The sequence below is a fragment of the Tachysurus vachellii genome, chromosome 26 (assembly GCF_030014155.1).
Source record: "Tachysurus vachellii isolate PV-2020 chromosome 26, HZAU_Pvac_v1, whole genome shotgun sequence".
Taxonomy (NCBI): Eukaryota; Metazoa; Chordata; class Actinopteri; order Siluriformes; family Bagridae; genus Tachysurus; species Tachysurus vachellii.
Window position 1 is genome coordinate 14,484,350 of NC_083485.1, and position 20,000 is coordinate 14,504,349.

General features: G+C 38.0%; 4 protein-coding genes across 4 annotated transcripts in view; 1 reads left to right on the forward strand and 3 right to left on the reverse strand.

Annotated features, from left to right (window-relative positions):
• ythdc2 (YTH domain containing 2) overlaps positions 1-4,004 on the reverse strand; it is a 13,398-nt gene extending 9,394 nt beyond the window's left edge. The window contains exons 1-9 of the mRNA XM_060863113.1: positions 3,932-4,004; positions 2,935-3,097; positions 2,457-2,547; positions 2,167-2,366; positions 1,377-1,579; positions 1,110-1,276; positions 613-715; positions 234-390; positions 1-50 (exon numbers count right to left, since the gene is read on the reverse strand). The exon at positions 1-50 is cut by the window's left edge and continues 58 nt beyond it. Coding sequence (XP_060719096.1) covers positions 1-50; positions 234-390; positions 613-715; positions 1,110-1,276; positions 1,377-1,579; positions 2,167-2,366; positions 2,457-2,547; positions 2,935-3,091 — 1,128 coding nt within the window. The 5' untranslated portion in view covers positions 3,092-3,097; positions 3,932-4,004. The remainder of the gene's footprint in view (positions 51-233; positions 391-612; positions 716-1,109; positions 1,277-1,376; positions 1,580-2,166; positions 2,367-2,456; positions 2,548-2,934; positions 3,098-3,931) is intronic.
• Positions 4,005-5,316: 1,312 nt separating this feature from the next.
• LOC132841396 (homeobox protein goosecoid-2) lies at positions 5,317-6,816 on the reverse strand. Its single transcript, XM_060863751.1, has 3 exons — positions 6,555-6,816; positions 5,524-5,753; positions 5,317-5,418 (listed from the first exon to the last, which is right to left on the reverse strand). The coding sequence occupies exons 1-3, from the start codon at positions 6,814-6,816 to the stop codon at positions 5,317-5,319; spliced, it is 594 nt and encodes a 197-aa protein (XP_060719734.1).
• A 3,146-nt stretch (positions 6,817-9,962) lies between these two features.
• hspa5 (heat shock protein 5) lies at positions 9,963-13,958 on the forward strand. The gene is made up of 9 exons (XM_060863362.1): positions 9,963-10,120; positions 10,841-10,986; positions 11,079-11,310; positions 11,405-11,542; positions 11,637-11,749; positions 11,856-12,246; positions 12,352-12,589; positions 12,678-12,845; positions 12,957-13,958. Exons 2-9 carry the CDS (start codon positions 10,871-10,873, stop codon positions 13,517-13,519), a joined length of 1,959 nt encoding a protein of 652 aa, XP_060719345.1. The 5' UTR covers positions 9,963-10,120; positions 10,841-10,870; the 3' UTR covers positions 13,520-13,958.
• Positions 13,959-14,933: 975 nt separating this feature from the next.
• rabepk (Rab9 effector protein with kelch motifs) lies at positions 14,934-18,158 on the reverse strand. Its single transcript, XM_060863364.1, has 8 exons — positions 18,039-18,158; positions 17,287-17,343; positions 17,031-17,185; positions 16,631-16,786; positions 16,389-16,550; positions 15,932-16,081; positions 15,696-15,845; positions 14,934-15,205 (listed from the first exon to the last, which is right to left on the reverse strand). Exons 2-8 carry the CDS (start codon positions 17,337-17,339, stop codon positions 14,985-14,987), a joined length of 1,047 nt encoding a protein of 348 aa, XP_060719347.1. The 5' UTR covers positions 17,340-17,343; positions 18,039-18,158; the 3' UTR covers positions 14,934-14,984.
• Positions 18,159-20,000: the final 1,842 nt, after the last annotated feature.

Below are 20,000 nucleotides of genomic sequence, written 5' to 3' on the forward strand. Positions count from 1 at the left end.
CAAAATGTCCTCCAGAAAAACGCTTTTTACGTCATACGGCCGTCCCTTAACTACAGCATAAAGATATCTTTTAAAACATTTGGCTGTGTAATGTATAAAGATTCATTCCAATGTGTTTAAAAATCAGGAACGGTGACAATATTCTATGGTGTCTCCAAATATTGGTGTGATAGTTTTCTAACCGAACTACAAAATAATGAATTACGCATTTGGATGTTATTTGTTTTACTCACTGTAAATAATCGGGCAAAGGCCAAAGTATCTGATGAAAAGGTCCACATCCAGGGCAGCGCTGGAGAGAATGAGCTTCAGAGAAGGCATCTTCTGGAGCACGTCCCGCATCTTGGTCAGGAGGAAATCCGTCAAGCCGTCTCGCTCGTGGACTTCGTCCTAAGACAAAGCAAGGTAGATAAACACTTGAAATAGCGTTCATGAGGCCTTGATAAGGCTGTTTTTCCTTGAATGCCAAGCAATTAATATCAATACTGTGTCAACATGATATTTTGAACAATTACCACTTAAAATACACACCGTTAACAGAAAGAGTTACAGGTACCGACACTCACTGTACTGACATCGGCAGAATACAAATAATCAAAAATGAGTGTTTACCACAATGACGTGTGTGACAGAGGAGAGGACAGTGTCTCCGGCCATCAGTGTTCTGAGCAACACGCCACTTGTGCAGAACGTTAGTAAGGTCTTAGGAGAAACTCTAGACAAAAGAACAAGGCTTGATCATCGCTTTGTGTGGTCATATTCAGTATGTTAAAGATATCTCATGTAAATCAATAAATAAGAGAGTTAGAGGTACAAATATAATAATGCTAAGTGCTCTAGTTTCTTTTTTTTTCTAATTAAATGCTTGGCTTGACAGACGGATGGACGGATGTTCTAAATAAAAAGGACAGATGGACTGTCTTGAATTAGACTTATGTAAAGGTTAGACAGATCGATGGATGATCTAGATGGATGATAGATAGATACATTATTTTTTAATTAATTGTTAGTTACTTATTTCTTTATTTTTTTTAGTTAATGTTCGCAGTAGACACCCAAACTAATGAAAAGTAAAAGTAAATACACTGAAATGTGTTACGTATTCCTACCTGCTCTCCAACCGGATCTGATATCCGATGGTCTGACCGACGCTCTCTCCTCTCTCTGCTGCCACTCGCTCCGCCACAGCAATAGCAGCCAACCTTCTGGGCTGCGTACAGTAGATGCGACAGGGATTTCCTTTTTGGCTGCAGTCGTCCAACAGGAATTGAGGAATCTAAAAAACGCATGCAGAAGAGGACAGCTTATTTTCTTTAGGCACTTCTAAAGAACTTAGTTATAATAATAATTCACGCAGCTGTACATGTGCACCTCACCTGGGTGGTTTTTCCTGAGCCCGTTTCACCCACAATCAGCACCACCTGGTTCTCCTTGATGGTGGTCACAATCTCCTCCTGCCGCTCGTAGACGGGCAGCGATCTCCGAAAGGATTCCAGCTCAGAGGGGCCTCTCTTCTGAGGGACCTGTGGGATTTTGTTATTTAGGGGCCCGCTTATCCTGTTCTTGTCTTTTCCATTACCTGGGGGAAAATGTTTAATGTTAAATATATTATAATATATTTTTCTTATATTCCTTGATAAATACATATGTCACAATTTCTTATTATTAATGTGTTTGTTTATTTTTTAATATCAAATTTCTCTTTTATTCATACATTTTTAATAAATACTATTCTTTTTTTATTATTTATTTCTTAAAATAATATTATTTATTTCTATTTCTTATTTTTTGTTTCATATGAATATATAATATTTGTAATATAATTTTTTCATTTAATAAATACTATTCATTTTTTATTATTTTACTATTTATTATTTTTTTAAACAATTTTAACTTTTTTGTTTCATATGAATATACATTATTTGTAATATAATTTTTTTTTTACATATTAATGGTTTGTATTTATTTTTCTCATTTTTTTGCTATTATTTTCTTAACTTTTTACAAATGTATATTATGAAATAAAATCAGGACAGATTTCATGTTCTGTAATCAGAGCTCCAGTAACTGATCTAAATCAATTGCAGTCTGTACTGTTAGTCTGTAACAGCGATGGTTCAAAATAAGAGTATATAATAATATAATAATATATGAATAACTGTTTACCAGCAGCTTCGGGAGAAGCCACGAGCCCTCTCTCGGTGCGTTGGAGCAGATCAGTACGCTCTTTACTGGTAATTGGGAACCTCTGCAGCAGGTTCTGAACCACAAGCTTGGAATTGTGGGTAAGCTTAAAGGTCATAATGGACTGAGCTGACTCTGGAGAGTCCTTCTTCCATATCGTGAGAACACGGTGTATTCTTTTACTGTAACAGCACAGGTACAGGTAGTAACACAATATCAAGAATATTTTATTTTGTTTTATTAAGACAGTAATCTCAGGTACACACACTTACCCTCTGCTTTTTGAAACGTAACCCAGAGATTGTGCGAGGCGATGTACGAATGCTCTCTCTGTGCTGGTCAGCGAAGAAGGAAACTCCATCTCTATGTGTATATAAGAAAGTATTCTACATTACAACGCTGTATGTAATGCTCTTGGGTGATCATGTATTCTGACTATGCTCTTTAAAGGTATAATGAGGATTTTTTTTTTTTGCATTTCCATTTTGAACTTCTCCTCTGACTAGATATTTTATTGACATCTCCATGAAAAGCTGAAAAATCTCCCCAAATATCACAAACATGAAAATTCACTGACTGCAGCATAAAATGTGAAAGTGTCAAAAAATAAATTAATAAATTCTAACAAACCCAAGCTTAATTGTTTCTTTATCAAACATCTGAAAATTATACAAACTCATATTCCAGCACATTCAAGCAAAAGTTCAGGTTCCTGATGGTCCCTTCTGATACATTTAGACTAAAACACACCTCTCTGGTCGCTGTACTGGAACCTCTCCAGCGCAATGTTCACCGCAATCTTAACTTCTTCATTGACCCTGATGTCTTTCAGCCCTTTGCCTTTTAATGAAGACGTCTTTGACGGGTTCGTGTGTGCTTTCCAAGCGGTGGAGTTCGACCGAGACATGACAACCTTGTAAGAGAAAAACCTTAACTTTAGAGACGATGACGACATACTATATTAAAAACAAACAGAGAAACAGAACGACATATGAATAGGTATACAAACAGAGAGATAAACAGATAGACAGAGAAACAAAGAGATATATCTAAATAGATAGGCAGATACAGATAGAAAGATAGAAAGATAGACAGGTAGACAGAGATAGATAGATAGATAGATAGATAGATAGATAGATAGATAGATAGATAGATAGATAGATAAACAGATATAAGATAGATAGACAGAGACAGACAGACAGACAGAGACAGATAGATAGATAGATAGATAGATAGATAGATAGACAGACAGACAGACAGACAGACAGACAGACAGAGCATGGAACAGATATAGTTTTTAACATTTGACATTTAAACAAATATCCTTGTGTAAAACGGTAACTATACATATACCGTAACGGTACATTCATATTTTATTTTACTTAAAAGACACTGATTATCTTGTCAGTTTTATTTCTTCCACTTTCAAAACCCAAGAAAGGAAAGTGAAACATTAAACAAACATTAAATCATTTTTAATTATCTCGCTAAACTAAACATTGACTATCGTATGAATACCACAACATTATAATATCTAGAAAAGCAACAATAGCATTTTTGTTAGTTAAAATATCCATTAGCTTGTTCTATTGACTCAGCTAGCAAAACTAACTTTGTCGCTTATAAATAACAAAAAAGGAAGACTTCATGACATGTTATTAGCACATAGAGCATCTGTTATTGTTTATTGTTAAAATCAACTTAAATATTTTCTATAATATCATAGCTGAAACAACTCTTTACTTACTGCTGTATTGCACTAGCATACACACTAAACCGGCTAGCAGGAATGAAACTTAGCGGCTTTGTCCCAATCCGCTTCGTTTTAAATGAAGTGTGCACTAGTTAGGGTGTAAGAAAAAAAAGTCTGTCTTGTCTTATGTAGTGCGCCTAGAAAGGAAACAAGGAGCTGTTTGGGATACTGCGTTGTTGATGCTCACTGGTCAAGTGACATAAGAAACGTCATGAGATTGTTATTGCTTGGATTTTTTATGAATCTTTTTTCTGTAAAATTTAACACAGGAAATTTGAAATCTGGATTTGATTTTATTGGTTAAAATGAAAACATATGAACATTATACAGTATATTTCATCTCCACGCTTCATCAGAGAGTAATCTTTACTTAATAATAATAATAATAATAATAATAATAATAATAATAATAATAATAATAATAATAATAATAAAAACTATAAATATTGGTTAGTTAATTCTAATTGAAAAATAATGACAAATTGACAAACCAAATTCAATGAAGATAATAATGTTTGTTCTGCAGCAGAGTGCAAATGTTTTCACATTAATAAAAGACAAATAAATACATTTATATTAATAAAAGATGTTATATGTTGGTTTTCACACTTTTCTTCATCTATGACAGTAATAATTTAATAAAAATGGCCAAAAACAAAGCAGTACAGAAGTTTACAATTCTCTTTCTAACCGTGATTTAAATATTTAAATTATTCAACCTATGATCTTTTTAATATATGAGTTGTGTTCTTTCCGTGTACAACTATGTTTTATTTAAACAGTTTCCTAGAATCCTTTTAGTTCATGTAAATACACAATTTGGCTAAAAATATGCCGACACATCACCATCATACCCATATGTGCTTGCAAATAAATGTATTCTCTGCTTTACAGTTATAATAATCTCCACTCTCTTGGGAAGAATTTCCACTCGATTTTGAAGCGTCGCTGTCGAAGGGTGTCGGGGTCAGGGAGCTCGAACTCAAAGGTGTTGAGGTGAGGGACACTTGAGTTCTTCCACTCCAACCTTAACACACTACGTCTTCAATGAGCTTGCTTTGTGCACAGGGGCTTTGTCACACTGGAATAGGTTTGAGTCTATATGTTTCAGTAAAATGAAATTGTAAAGCTACAGCAGACAAAGACATTCTATATGGTTAAAAAAGAAGCTAGATGTGGATGTGATGGTCAGGTGTCCATCATATGGATGTGATGGTCAGGTGTCTGCAAATGTAGTGTATATTGTGAAATAGTGGTGTATATCCTTTAATTCCTATTCAAAACACTATGTAGAAAAAAAGAAAACCTTTGTATTTGACTAAACATACATTTAATAAATGTTAAGACATTGCTCACACATATTTGCATATGAGAGCATTTCAGTCACCATGCAGGACATTTTTCCACTCATCCTGCCCATGGAGACTAAACTGTAGTCTTTTCTGTCTTCGCCACTTCGCTCGACGATTCTTGAACCACACCTAAACACACATCACCATGATTATTCACAGAATTTTTACACATACCCTGTTTTTGTAAAGCATTCCAAAAGATGATGTATGATATAGAATGTAGCTAGCTCTCACCTCGACCCTCTCCTCTCTCAGGTGAGTCCTCTCAGCAAGCTGCTCACGGGTGTGTATGTCTGGATACTGGTTCTGTACAAACAGCTCCTCCAGAGCGTCTAGCTGCTCCTCGGTGAAGATGGTGCGGTGACGCCGGATCCGCTTCTGGATTTGACCAAAACTCTCTCTCCTCTGACCTTCTGTCGGGCTTGTCTCAGTTAGCGCTCTCTTGCTCCATGCAAACTGACAGGCTGAAATGCAACACAAGTGCAATCTAAATTGTATAGTTATTATATAGGCTATACTATATATAGACTATGAACTTGTTTTGTAGTTTCTATTCATTCTTGATCAAATTATATAAAGTGCATAAATAAAGTTTACTTGCTTTTTATGTCACATGACTCAATATACATAATTAGAACACTTAAGGGTTATTTGATTGTCCTGTTTGGGGAATCATTAAATGTCTCTAAATTAAATAAAAAATGGTTCAAGAAATTAACAAACTAAGGATGATGTTCAAACAGCTGTTTATAACTTCTAAGTTAAGTCATGAGCAATAACAGGTAATTACATGCTGTTCATGATTAAATTTAAATTGACAAATTGCTATGACATACGAGAAATGAAAAAGTTTGAAATATGCTCTTATAAGTAAATAATCAACTTTACCAAAATGTTTTATTCATCTTTTATAGATTTAAGTTTTTTGCTAGATATCATTGTGTGTCTTAAGCTTAGTCTGATCCCACCTACAATAACATTATTCACTACAAAAAAACTAATTGCACTAATTGCCTTCATAAACTAATGAGAGTTAAACAGCTATCAGTAAATATAATAATAAACCCAGAGCGGTCGTTATATACAGATGCTAGTGTATCGTGTGGGTTTACATTAAATACTACTTTTTCTTCTTCTATGATTTGTTAGTAAGTTAAAAGTTCACAAGCTTTTAATACAGCTGAAATTATATTTTATTTAAGCGGAAGGTTAAAATGAACTTAAAATCTACAACGAGTTCATCAGAATTAAACAGCGAATCTTACACATAGCAGGCAGGTAATCAGCCTGGAGCATCTCTCCACAGTGTGAGCAGTAACAGCAGCACACACAGACGTGATGAAGAGGCTCCACAGGATTTGTAGTCGCTCCTGACTCCAGATCTGGTCCATCCTCGTTGGGGAGTCTTAAGTCAGCAGCTGTGCTCGGTTTGCTCTCGTCACTTTTCTCAGACGTTCTGCTGAGGATGCTGTCAATACTGAAGGCGAATGTTTTTTTCTGAGCTTCATGAGCTTCATCCATCTCCATGGTCTGCTGCGCTCCTCTGCTCTGGGACTCCAAAGAAGCAGAGAACTTTCATAGAGAACCGAATCTTTTTCCCCCTCTCTCTCTCTCTCTCTCTCTCTCTCTCTCTCTCTCTCTCTCTCTCTCTCTCTCTGCTCCTTGTGCTTCGTGTCAAACCCCCCATTTACTCGATAGATTAAAGAAAGGAAACAAAACATAATCCCCCTATACAGAAAGCACAAAAAAAGTATAAATTGGCTGAAGAAAAAAAAATCCCATCTAATCTGGGCAGTTTTGTGAAGGTGTTAGCGAGAACAGGAGATTCAGCTAATCTGGCTTTGGCCTGAAATGAAATCAGATTTCACTGTATCAAATGAGGGGTGCAAAGGCCCTGAGAAATCCTTCTTGTTGTGGTTTTAGAAGAAAGATAAATTGTCTGGCATTAGAAGCTATGATTCTTTGAGGCTATAACGGGCATCAGAAGTGACCATGGTGCTTCAATAGGATATACTCAGGTTAGTGTGTGTGTGTGTGTGTGTGTGTGTGAGACAAACCCTGGTGTGATTTAACTGGTCCATGGCCTAAACTGCGAGATGTTAAACATCACCTGTGCATGGGTTATGAGAGCCATAACTGAGTAGCTTGAGCATACCTTATCACTGAAATGCAGCGTCTCTCATACGCCACACCGTCTATTATACATTCCTATTCATTTCCACAACAAATCCCTTGTAATCATACAAGTCAGAAGCTCTTATTCATCAAGGTATTAATGGATTTTCAAAATCTGCCTTAAGCCGCACAGATAAGGGGGGATCAAAAACAGATAACAATAAACAGCTTCCATTCTTCGCACAAATATTCATTGCCTTAACATTGTTGGAGTTATAGTCTTTAGTATCTATGAGATCCATATCTCTGTCTTTATGTCCGTCTAAGGGAAAATGTATCATATCTGCTTATTAATGCTATTAATTTCACCAGAAAGCGATTTTCAAGGAAATCCTCTTTCTATGGGAATTCAGCATAATGGTTTTATAGACAGAGATTACTTTTAATAATTTCTTCAATTGAAAGTCATTTATGCATTTATTTTTCTGCATTCAGTCTATCCCAGGAATATTGAGCGTGAGGTGGGAATACACTCTGGATGGGATGCTAGTCCATCACAGAGCATTATACACACACTTATTTACATGTTGGGGCAATTAACAGAGACAGTAGACCTACCTGTGTGGTTTTGGGAGGTGGAAGGAAATCAAAGAGCCCAGAGGGCACAAAACTCAGACAGCAACCGGAGCTCAGGATTGAACTTATCTCTGTGAGGTAGCAGCACACAGCAAATATTGCATCACTACAGTCACCCTAATGGAAAAAAATAGAATTCTAATTCTACATTATGCTATAGAATTTAATATTTATCCGTGTGTTCTAATGTGTTCTTATTTTGATTGTAACAGATCATTCACACCAGGTCCTGTACAATATTCCATCAGGTTCCTATTCTGTGTACTATTATGCTATTCTGTGATTTTATCTCTGTAACAATATGTCTAAGTATGCAGGACTTTACGATTTCCAAACAAGAATATTGTTTTTTTTTTTTTTTTCAATTAAATATCCATTGTATGTCTTATAAGGGGCATGGCTTAGTGGTTAGCACGTTCGCCTCACACCTCCAGGGTCGGGGTTCAATTCCGGCCTCTGCCTTGTGTGTGTGAAGTTTGCATGTTCTCCCTGTGCCTTGGGGGTTTCCTCCGGGTACTCCGGTTTCCTCCCCTGGTCCAAAGAGAATAGTTCGGATAAGCGGTAGAAGATGAATGAATGTATGTCTTAGTATCTGTAAAAATTGTGATGGTTTGTTTTAGTGAAAGTTTTTTATTTTTTATTTTATAAAACACTTCACTAGCTTCTACTCTACAATCTAATCTAATCTAATCTAATCTAATTCCATTTTGATTCTCTATTACCAATAATTCATGTTGTGCTGCTACTGAATTGTGCTTTAATTTAGCAGAATATTCTAAAATTATATCTAGTACTATAAAGGTTGTTCTGTAATGGACGGATGTCCTATTCTTTGTGTATTCCTGTTTTGTGCCCAGTGTTCCCTCTGGACTTACCCTGACCAGATTGAATGACTAGTGAAGACATTATACAAACAATTACACTCTAATGGCTTTATTTTCATCATACATGTTTTTACACATGACTCATCAACTGACTACTCAGCCAAGACTATTATATCAAAAGATAAGTTAGTCCTCTGGATCTACGAATCATTCTGTTATTAAATGAGTTAAAGTTTCTTTCTGGTTGCATCAGAGCACTGGGATTGATGGTTATTACTGATTGGCAGGAACTTTAATGTGTTAACTCCAAATTAAAAAAGTATTTTCTGATTGGACGAGATTTATTGTTCACTTAGTTTACAGTGTGTTTGCATAAGAAACACTTTCACTTTGACCCAGTGTTCTCTCTGTTTGTGTTCATTTAACATGAATCACATGCGTATAATTGACTATTAATCGGTTTACATGTGTGGAAATAATAATTAGTATTTTTTAAACTAATGTGTGAATAATTTAGACGGCTAACAGGATTTGTAAAGCTGATACTTGACATAGTCTTTCTCTACATTGTAGTAATTCATCACCTTATTCTAAACAAAGTTGTTTGCATATCGATCAGAGATTATCGAATCGAACAGGATTACACTCTAGCAGATTAAGTGGTATCATCAGATATCTTATTGTGGCCTTATTAATCTAAACTGTATGATAGTATTAGATTCTGTGCTTTCACACACATAGTGTTGTAGTATCGGTGTCTTAAGGATGTAAACGATATTGTATTTATCATATATGTCAATATTAGTTGTATATCAATGTTTATTTTACTTATGTCAGTGTTTACTGAGTATGTTTGACGTCTAAAACATACATTTTCTAGTGTTTGTTCTCACGTAAACATTTGCAACACTAAGCTCATGTGGGTCTTTAAGAAAATAGCCAACGCGTTGTCCAATCAGAGCTCAGATACTCGCCTACTCTTGACGCCACACACACCGGTACGTGTGCCAATGAGGAAAGGCCAGCGTGCCGGTCTCAGCCAATCAGCGTCTTCCAACGAGATGCGCATGGACCAATCCCGAGCCTCCACGACGGGAAAACGGTGACAGCTTATATACAGGCGCCGTCATTCATCCCGTTTTATTTTACACCGCGACACGAAGAGAACTGATCCAGACACAGTGTAAAGAAACAGACAGAGAAACCTGTATTGACGGATTCTTATTAATTCACTTTAATCCTCTACAACATTAACGGTAAGTAAATATTACTAATCGGTAAAGATATGATCATTTAACATTGAACTTTTATTAGAATGAGAAAAATGTGTTTGAAGTTAAAAATTATAAAGCTCTAAAGTAAAGGTTGTAGTTTAATAATAATAATAAAAATAATAATAATAATAATAATAATAATAAATTTATTATAGTCGGTATTGTACTGATAAGTGGTTAAAATAGCCGTTTAAAATTCGCCTCGCGCACATTCTAGCGTTTTCCATGACTGCTAACGGGTTAGCATGCTAGTAGCTTAGCTTAGCATAGCTTAGCTTAGCATAGTTTGTCAGAAAAAAAAAGCGTTAGAAAAGTTTTTTCGGTGTTATAGAAGTATTTTGATTATTAACAGTTAATTAATACCATAAAGCGCTGTGTTTTTGCAGCGTTAATGTAGTTTACGTGCTAACATTGGGGTTTTATAATCGTGCAGCTACCTTTTTGCTAGCTTTGTAACGCAAACCTTGCGTTCTGCTACAAGCATTTTTTTAGAAGCTCGTTTTACAGTTAAGTAGGTAGACGGTTAAGTAGGTAGGATGCATTTCTGAAAATGAATTTTAATGTTAGTTTTATTGGCCTGTGTGTGAGTCGTTTCTTTTCCCCTGTTGGTATGGCTAAACCCACGTGATGTCAGGGCGGCACCTGCTGTTATTTCTACTGTAATAGAATTCATATTTTTTAAACTTTAATTTTTTTTAACAGGCAGAAGTCAGATCAGATATAGATCCCAACATGAGAGTATTGGGGCTGTTTCTGCTGGTGGTCGGCTGTGTGTATGCCGACGATGACGACAAGAAGGAAAATGTCGGCACTGTAGTGGGCATCGACCTTGGCACAACATACTCCTGGTGAGTTTGCGATGCTTCCCTTATTGAAGTCTACAAGCATATATTTATTTGATTATTGGAATTGTATCTAAAATTGCTTTGTTTATATTTAGTGTTGGCGTGTTCAAGAATGGCCGCGTGGAGATCATCGCCAACGACCAGGGTAACCGCATCACTCCATCCTATGTGGCCTTTACCAGCGGCGGAGAGCGTCTGATTGGAGACGCCGCCAAGAACCAGCTCACCTCCAACCCTGAAAACACGGTCTTCGATGCCAAGAGGCTAATCGGCCGTACATGGGGCGACTCAACTGTGCAGCAGGACATCAAATATCTGCCTTTCAAGGTGGGTGCTTATGTCTGTTATCTATGTTTTCAACTGTAGAAATGTTTTTGAAGAGTCCTGTGCTTGACTGGCATTTTTATTTGAACATTTCTAGGTTCTTGAGAAGAAGTCTAAGCCCCATATTCAGGTGGAGGTTGGAGCTGGTCAGTTAAAGACCTTTGCCCCTGAGGAGATCTCCGCCATGGTTCTTACCAAGATGAAGGAAACTGCAGAGGCTTACCTTGGAAAGACTGTAAGTTGTGATGTGTTTTTTGTTTTAAATAATAATCAGCTCACACTACATATCATGGGATAGTAATAGGCACTTTTTTTTTTTTTAATAAAAGGTTACACATGCTGTGGTCACTGTCCCTGCCTACTTCAATGATGCTCAGCGCCAGGCCACTAAGGATGCCGGTACTATTGCTGGTCTGAATGTGATGCGAATCATCAATGAGCCGTAAGCCAGTCCCCATTTTCTAATCCTTCTAGGAAAGTTATAATTGGTATAGTATTATATAATTTATTGTGTTGAGATACTCAGATTTCCATTATTGTTATTGCAGAACTGCTGCTGCTATCGCCTATGGTCTGGACAAGAAGGATGGTGAGAAGAACATCCTGGTATTTGACCTCGGTGGTGGTACCTTCGATGTCTCCCTGCTGACCATCGATAACGGTGTCTTCGAGGTGGTGGCCACCAACGGAGACACTCACCTTGGTGGTGAAGACTTTGACCAGCGCGTCATGGATCACTTCATCAAGCTGTACAAGAAGAAGACTGGAAAGGATGTACGTAAGGACAGCCGCGCTGTACAGAAACTGCGCCGTGAGGTCGAGAAAGCCAAGAGAGCCCTGTCTTCTCAGCACCAGGCCCGCATTGAGATCGAGTCCTTCTTCGAGGGTGAAGACTTCTCTGAGACTCTCACCCGTGCCAAGTTTGAAGAGCTGAACATGGTAAGATTCCTCTGCAGTCTCTGTGTAACGTCTTATTCAGCATATGAAACTTGCTTTAATTTTTATTAAACCTTTTAAATTTTTTCCTGCTTTTTTTTATCACAGGATCTGTTCCGTTCCACCATGAAGCCTGTGCAGAAAGTGCTGGAAGATGCTGACCTGAAGAAGTCTGAAATCCATGAGATTGTCCTTGTGGGTGGCTCCACTCGTATCCCCAAGATCCAGCAGCTGGTGAAGGAGTTCTTTAACGGCAAAGAGCCATCCAGAGGAATCAACCCTGATGAGGCTGTAGCTTACGGAGCGGCTGTGCAGGCTGGTGTGCTTTCTGGTCAGGAGGATACAGGTAAGTTTTGGGAAATCCTCAGTTAAGTTGTTAAACCCCTCTTTTTAAAAAGCAACGGTATGCTAATGATGTTTTATCACATCTACAGGAAACATTGTTCTTCTGGATGTGTGCCCTCTGACTCTTGGCATTGAGACTGTTGGAGGTGTGATGACCAAACTGATCCCCAGGAATACAGTTGTGCCCACCAAGAAGTCTCAGATCTTCTCAACAGCTTCAGACAACCAGCCAACTGTCACCATCAAAGTTTATGAAGGTAAGGTTGTTTTAAAATTAGTAAAAACTATTTACGGTATTTTACACTAAACTTTTATTAAAAATAAAAAATTCAGCCTGTCCCTAAAAGGTTTTTTTTTTCTCCCCTCAGGTGAGCGCCCTCTGACGAAAGACAACCACCTTCTGGGCACCTTTGACCTGACAGGCATCCCTCCAGCACCACGTGGCGTTCCTCAGATCGAAGTCACATTTGAAATAGACGTCAACGGTATCCTACGAGTCACAGCCGAAGACAAGGGCACGGGCAACAAGAACAAGATCACCATCACAAATGACCAGAACCGGTTGACACCCGAAGACATCGAGCGCATGGTAAACGACGCTGAACGCTTTGCTGACGAAGACAAGAAGTTGAAAGAGCGCATCGATTCCCGCAATGAGCTTGAGAGCTACGCCTACTCGCTCAAGAACCAGATAGGGGACAAGGAGAAGCTGGGAGGCAAGCTGTCTTCTGAAGACAAGGAGACCATCGAAAAAGCCGTGGAAGAAAAGATTGAGTGGCTCGAGTCACACCAAGACGCTGACATCGAAGACTTCCAGGCCAAAAAGAAAGAGCTGGAAGAAATCGTCCAACCAATCGTCAGCAAGCTGTACGGTAGTGCAGGCGGTCCACCACCAGAAGAGGGTGGTGATGAAGAGAAGGATGAATTGTAGGTTGTGGTTTGAGTCCATTTCAAAGCTGTTTGGTTTTTTTTCCCTCCAATCGGCCCCCCGATATGCACTTACCCTCTCTGGGGGGGTGAAGAGGACGGATGTATATAATTGCTGGATTTGATGGACAATTGTGAGGGAAGGTATAAAGGGGTGGGGCAACCATAAACCATGATTTTCTGCTGGAAAGGACTTGGAGCATTTAGAGAGGGTAAGATGTTGCTCTTCACTGAGGTGGAGATTTAGTTCGCCTGGATTGAGGCTTGCTGCTGTTCTCAGGCAGTTGGAGAGGAGTTCTGGGGTGGGAAGGGTTAGACTTCAGTGGGTTTGTTGGGTCCTGGGCAAACATCATTTGTTCACAAACTCAAGTTATTTATTTAAATCTGACAAATGTAATGTTTCTACTGAAACCTCATGGGAATAAACATTTGATACAAAACTACTTGCTGTGTCATCATTGTTCTAGTACCATAATGTTTCAACTTTACCTCATTTCATTTTTATTGATTTTTATTTAATTGTAAACAGAAAGAAACAATGTTTGAGGTCAGGAGTGAAGTGTGGATCAACACTTCACACATGGCTTCATTTGACAAACTAAACCGATCTCTTCAAAATCTATAGCAGGTGTCCTATTATTGTGTTGTTTTTTTTTTTTGGTTATGTTTCCTTATGAAATCAGGCTGCGGCACATTCCGAAATATAAATATGCCAAATGTAGGAATGCTAGATGACCAGTAGAAAATAGTCTTTTTGGAAGCAGTCAACACGGCAATTAATATTCTCTTCTCCTGTAAACTAAGTGTTAAACCTGAATCATCTAACAAAAGTAAACCTGGTTGTGAAGGCATATCAACCGTAACAAATGATGGGTGGGTGTTCCTAAAACATGTATATGATCCCTGATAGAACCTGTACTACATTTATAAATCTCATCATTGGATAGTTTCAGGTACATCCCCAGTGGGCTCTGCATGGCGTTATGTAACCTGAGTGAACTTGGTGTGTCAGCTGATTAACCAGACTTCTTGAAGTAAAATACTATGCCAAATAGTTTCCCAATTGAGCCAATTTAACTTTTTTTTTTACTGACATTAATCATTCACTGAAATAAAATTCCAGACTTTATAAATTGATTTTCATGTTACATTTAGTTTCTGATAATGAGTACCAATAAATGTGAGACTTTCTACTTATTTCATATTAAAAGACGTTTTCTAACATGGTGATATTCTGCACCGATCACTGCTACTTAAAATGGTGCACATAGTAAAATAAAATGTGCTAAAATAATATTAAAAAAAACTTAATCTAAATGCTTTCTTGCTTTGAGCCTCGAGTCCTTTCTTTTATTATTACTTAAATAATTTTCAATTTACTCACCTTTTATTCATTATTAAATACATTTAGACACAGGTTTTGTCAAGAGTTTTGTGTTTATTATAAAAATAAAAGTAGTTAAATAGCATCACGTTAACACAGTGACTAGACAATCGTTGAAAATGAGCCCCTGAGTATCCATGCCTCCGAATACAAAGCACAGATGCTTTGTTTCCCTCTCACAGCTTTCTCCCTTCTCCTCCACGCCAGAGTCTGTCCTTTCTACCCAGGGCACAACGCACATGGAGTGATCCAGTCGGTTCGGTGGAAGGTCACCTTCAAATTTCATCAGAGTCCAGCGTTGTTTGTCTGTGATAAAAAGGAATGTAATCTTGATTATTGTCAAGACTGTTATGCTATTTATATGACTTGCCTTCTCTGTATAACTGCACGTAATGTACTTGGTTCTGCTCGTAAGTTCGTAAGTCAAGGCTTTTCTTTGCATCTAGTACAATATTTTGTAATTTAATCAACACACTGACACTCACCGACTCTCAAACAAGACATGGTGCAGTTTCTTAACCCATTATCGATCTCAGTATATTTGACAGGCTCAGAATAAAAGGGTCTGTAAACTTTAACATTAGTGTAAATTCAATTATTATCCTGATAACTGTGATACATGGAAACGTCTGATGATAAATAGCTACATCTGAGCTTTATTACCGAATAAATAAAATTTTGTTTACCGATTCCTTACGGACGTAAATGCTTTGTGAGCCGAACGGTATTTTTGCAAATATATAATGTAAACGTTACAAGAATAGAATATATTATTAAGCTATTCACTTTTACATACCAGTCTGAAACTTGTACATAGAATTGCTCGCTCCGTCTGCCGTCATCCCTCCGAAAGTATAAATATTTCTCCCCAAAGCCACGGCGGAGTGAGCTGCTGTTCCTGGAGGAACGTCTCCTTTAGCCTTCACCCGCTCCCACTTCATACTCTCTGAGGGACACAATAAGGCATAAAAATACCACAAACTGTTTAAACTTATCCAGTGTGTGACAGGAAGAAAGTGTAAAGCTGTGTACCTGTATCTAGACAGAACATATCAGAGTGGAACTTCTCTCCTGCCATCCCTCCGTGGACGTAGATGACGGATCCGACGGCTACGATCGCATGACCGTGCCGTGGTGAGGGAGGCTTTCCTTTGCTTTCTGACTGTGACCATGTGCAGGTTACTTTAAAAAGTGGTTAGATAAGGGTTAGGGTTAGACACACATAATTATTCCTTGCATTAACTGCATTGTGTATTTAAGGTGTATAAAGTCCAGCAGCTGATACATTACTATGCAGTTTCTTTCACTAACATTTCAAGACCTACTTCAAAATGAATTGTACAGTAGGGATAATATGCTGGTAATAAGCTTCACTTCAAATATTTCATTAGTTTTTCTAAAGATGAATGCAATTTGTGAATAATACCGAGACAAACACATAAATATACAGACATACATAGCTTTACGCAAAAAAAAAAAAAAAAGACACCTGTGTTAAAGACGTGAACCTGGGGGTCAGTCACCGGCGTGGCCCCAGTTTCTCCACCAGAAAAAACAAACAGTCTGTCTTTGACACACGCCGAGTTAGTGTGGTATGTTCTCGGGCTCGGGCATGTCCCTTTCACCTCCAGGGTCCGCCAATTAGCATTGTCTGTATAAATAAACATAAAAACACTGATACGTAATAAAACCTATGTTCAAATCCAACTCACAGGACAATAGAGGAATTACCTGTAGTGTGTACAACTTGAACGCAGTTCCGGTTACCGCTCTGTTCAGCTCCTCCAAACACCCACAGACTCTCAGGGTCACTCTCTGACACAAAGCTACAGTGTTCATATCTCGACTGTAGGCCTTCCCAAGCTGGAATGTCCCATTCATGACTGTCTGAAAAAATTGATTACATGGACATTGCTTAAGTCATTAACCAACACTTAATTAACCAAAAGTGTTTCAGTTCATTTTATGTGTGAAGTACATCTAAGGCAGAATCTATTTATATAGCCAACATAAAAACCTTGCTCAAGTGTCATGAGACATCGAGCGCATGGAAATTATAAACATGTTCCAATAAAATTCCTGAACAGTAATGCATACAATCGCTGAGGCTATGACTGTGATGAGACATTACCGAGATTTATAAGAAAGGAGTGAGAAAAGCTGCCGCTTGGATTCGCCCCTCCGACTATCACAATCTGCCCTTTTCCCCCGATGGCTGAAGGCATGAACATGCAGGTGTGACCGACGCTGAGTCCAGGAGCTTCACCTCTGGGCACTAGAGCATACCTGCAGGGTTTAAAGAGGAAAAAAGGCACTGAATCACAGCAGTGGCAGAATATTATGGGGAAATAAGCCTGGTGTGTGTGTGTGTATGTGTGTGTGTATACCACTGCTTTTCTCTGGGCTTATCTTCTGGACAGAGGATGGGCAGAAGCTCCATGATTCTAGATATAGTACGAGAAAGATAAAAGTGACTCAGATCAGTCTGTATGATAGACTGTTCTGTTTGTTTTATCCTAATTTTACAATAAAGTAGGCTGGCAAACAGAATTATAATAATAAATATAAATATATACAAATACAAATAATTATATAAAAAAATAGTGTCGACTCCCAAACGGTTATTCAGATATGAGATTCGACTCCAAAATAATTATATAAAAAATAGTGTCGACTCCCAAACCGGTTATTCAGAAATGAGATTCGACTCCCAAATAATTATATAAAAAATAGTGTCGACTCCCAAACCGGTTATTCAGAAATGAGATTCGACTCCCAAATAATTATATAAAAAATAGTGTCGACTCCCAAACCGGTTATTCAGAAATGTGAGTCGACTCCTAAATAATTACATAAAAATAGTGTCGACTCCCATCCGGTTATTCAGAAATTTGAGTCGACATTCATATAAATCCCTCAAATCAATAATGTTCACACAATTTATTAATCCCATAGAGGCATAATTTTATGTTATGAGCTATCTTTTACGATTATGTTTAATAATAACTAGCCACATCAGATGACAGTGTGGTTAATGTCAGCCTCAGTAATGTTAGCAAAAGGAAGCTGACTGTCATATAGTTTATTAACTCCCTAATAACTTAATTCACATTATTATGTCACAAAATATAAACCCTACCTTTCGTAATTAACGACAAACGGATTACCAACACAAATGTCAGCTAACACGCTCAAATCATAAATCGAGTGGTTGCGTTCTAAATGACTCCATATAGAACTATAGTGCACTACGTAGTGCTGCGCTGTAGACGTGATTAGCCCTTATACAAGTACACCTAGGTAGGGAGCATCAAGTCATTTGGAAGCCAACAGAACTCTGTTACCTGGCAACTCGCGCTTCTTCTGCGGAAAGTCGTGTTAGAGTAAAACGGCTGCTGTCGCCATCTAGCGGATGCTAATAAAAACGCCTCAATACTGACCTGCCTGTAGGCTATACCAAGGGTCAGAGGTTAAAATGAAATATCCTAAAATATCTTACGGTAAAATAAACAATGTTAACTCTATACATTGCTTAGGATTATATATTGATATAAATACGTTATTTTAGAGTAATTCACATATTTGGTACCAAATGAAAGTTTAAATTTTAACAAAACAAAACCAAACTAACTTTATTTATTTATTTATTTATTTATTTATTATAAATATAACCATCCATCCATCCATCTTCTACCGCTTATCCGGGGCCGGGTCGCGGGGGCAGCAGTCTGAGCAGGGACACCCAGACTTCCATCTCCTCAGACACTTCCTCCAGCTCCTCTGGGGGAATACCGAGGCGTTCCCAGGCCAGCCGAGAGACATAGTCCCTCCAGCGTGTCCTAGGTCTTCCTCGGGGCCTCCTCCCGGTTGGGAGGAGGCCCCGAGGCTGCTCCTCCGGAACAGATGCCCGAGCCACCTCAGCTGACTCCTCTCGATGTGGAGGAGCAGCGGCTCTACTCTGAGCTCCTCCCGAGTGACCGAGCTCCTCACCCTATCTCTAAGGGAGCGCCCAGCCACCCCGCGGAGGAAACTCATTTCGGCGATAAATATAACCCTCTCATTTAATTATTTTCTGAATTATTAATTGCTCTACAACATTTTCTATAAGAATATTTCATGTATTTGTAGCTGCTCTTGACAAAGTTTGGACTTTTGGAAAATTCTTTATTCTCAGTGTTTGTATTTTCTATTTATTTTTTTATTTTTTTATTTATTTTTATGTTTATTAACCAAAGACAACACTATCAACATATTAATTATTGCAATACTCCACTAAAACCTAACACCAAAGCAGTTTAACAAACCTTAACCTTAGTGAACCCATAAGAAGAAATAAATGAGACACTAATGATTTCTGTAGTCTTTCATTTATTCCTTCCTCCATTAATATAATATAATATAATATAATATAATATAATATAATATAATATAATATAATATAATATAATATAATATAATGCCAAATGAATTGAAAAAAATTGAAAATTGAATTAGGACAAATGTTTTTAAGCTGTGATTCCACACCACCACCACATGAGGTCACTGTTGTAGAAGTTATAAGAAATAAACAGCGTTCAAACAGAATCCCTGTATTTTGTGTAAAATAATTGACCTTCGTGTTTTCAGCTAAAGTGAAGTTAGGACACTTTAGATGATAAAAATGGTGAGTAACACAAAGAGAAAATGTGCAGATGTCTGTTTTTATCAAGCTACCAGTGAGTGCAATCTCTTTCCACCCCATGCACCCGCTACTCTATCCTCTCCTATCACCCTCTATTTACCCCTGCCACCCTATGTTCACTCCTTGTGCCACCTCCATTCACCCTTTCCACGTCTATCCTCCCCTGCCACCCTCTGTTTACCTTCTGTAACCCCTTTCCCAACCCCCTCTACCATCTATTCACCTCTCGCCCTTCTATTTTTCCAGTCTCCCTTATTCCATTCCCTACATCCTCTGTTCATCCCCAGCCCCCACGTTCTACCCCTTGTGCCCCTCTTTCCTATCAACATCACCAAAAACATCTGCCTCCTCTATCAAGCCTCTGCCCCCTCCTTCCTCCCCTTTCCTTTATTTTTCTGCCCCCCTTCTGCAGATAAAACC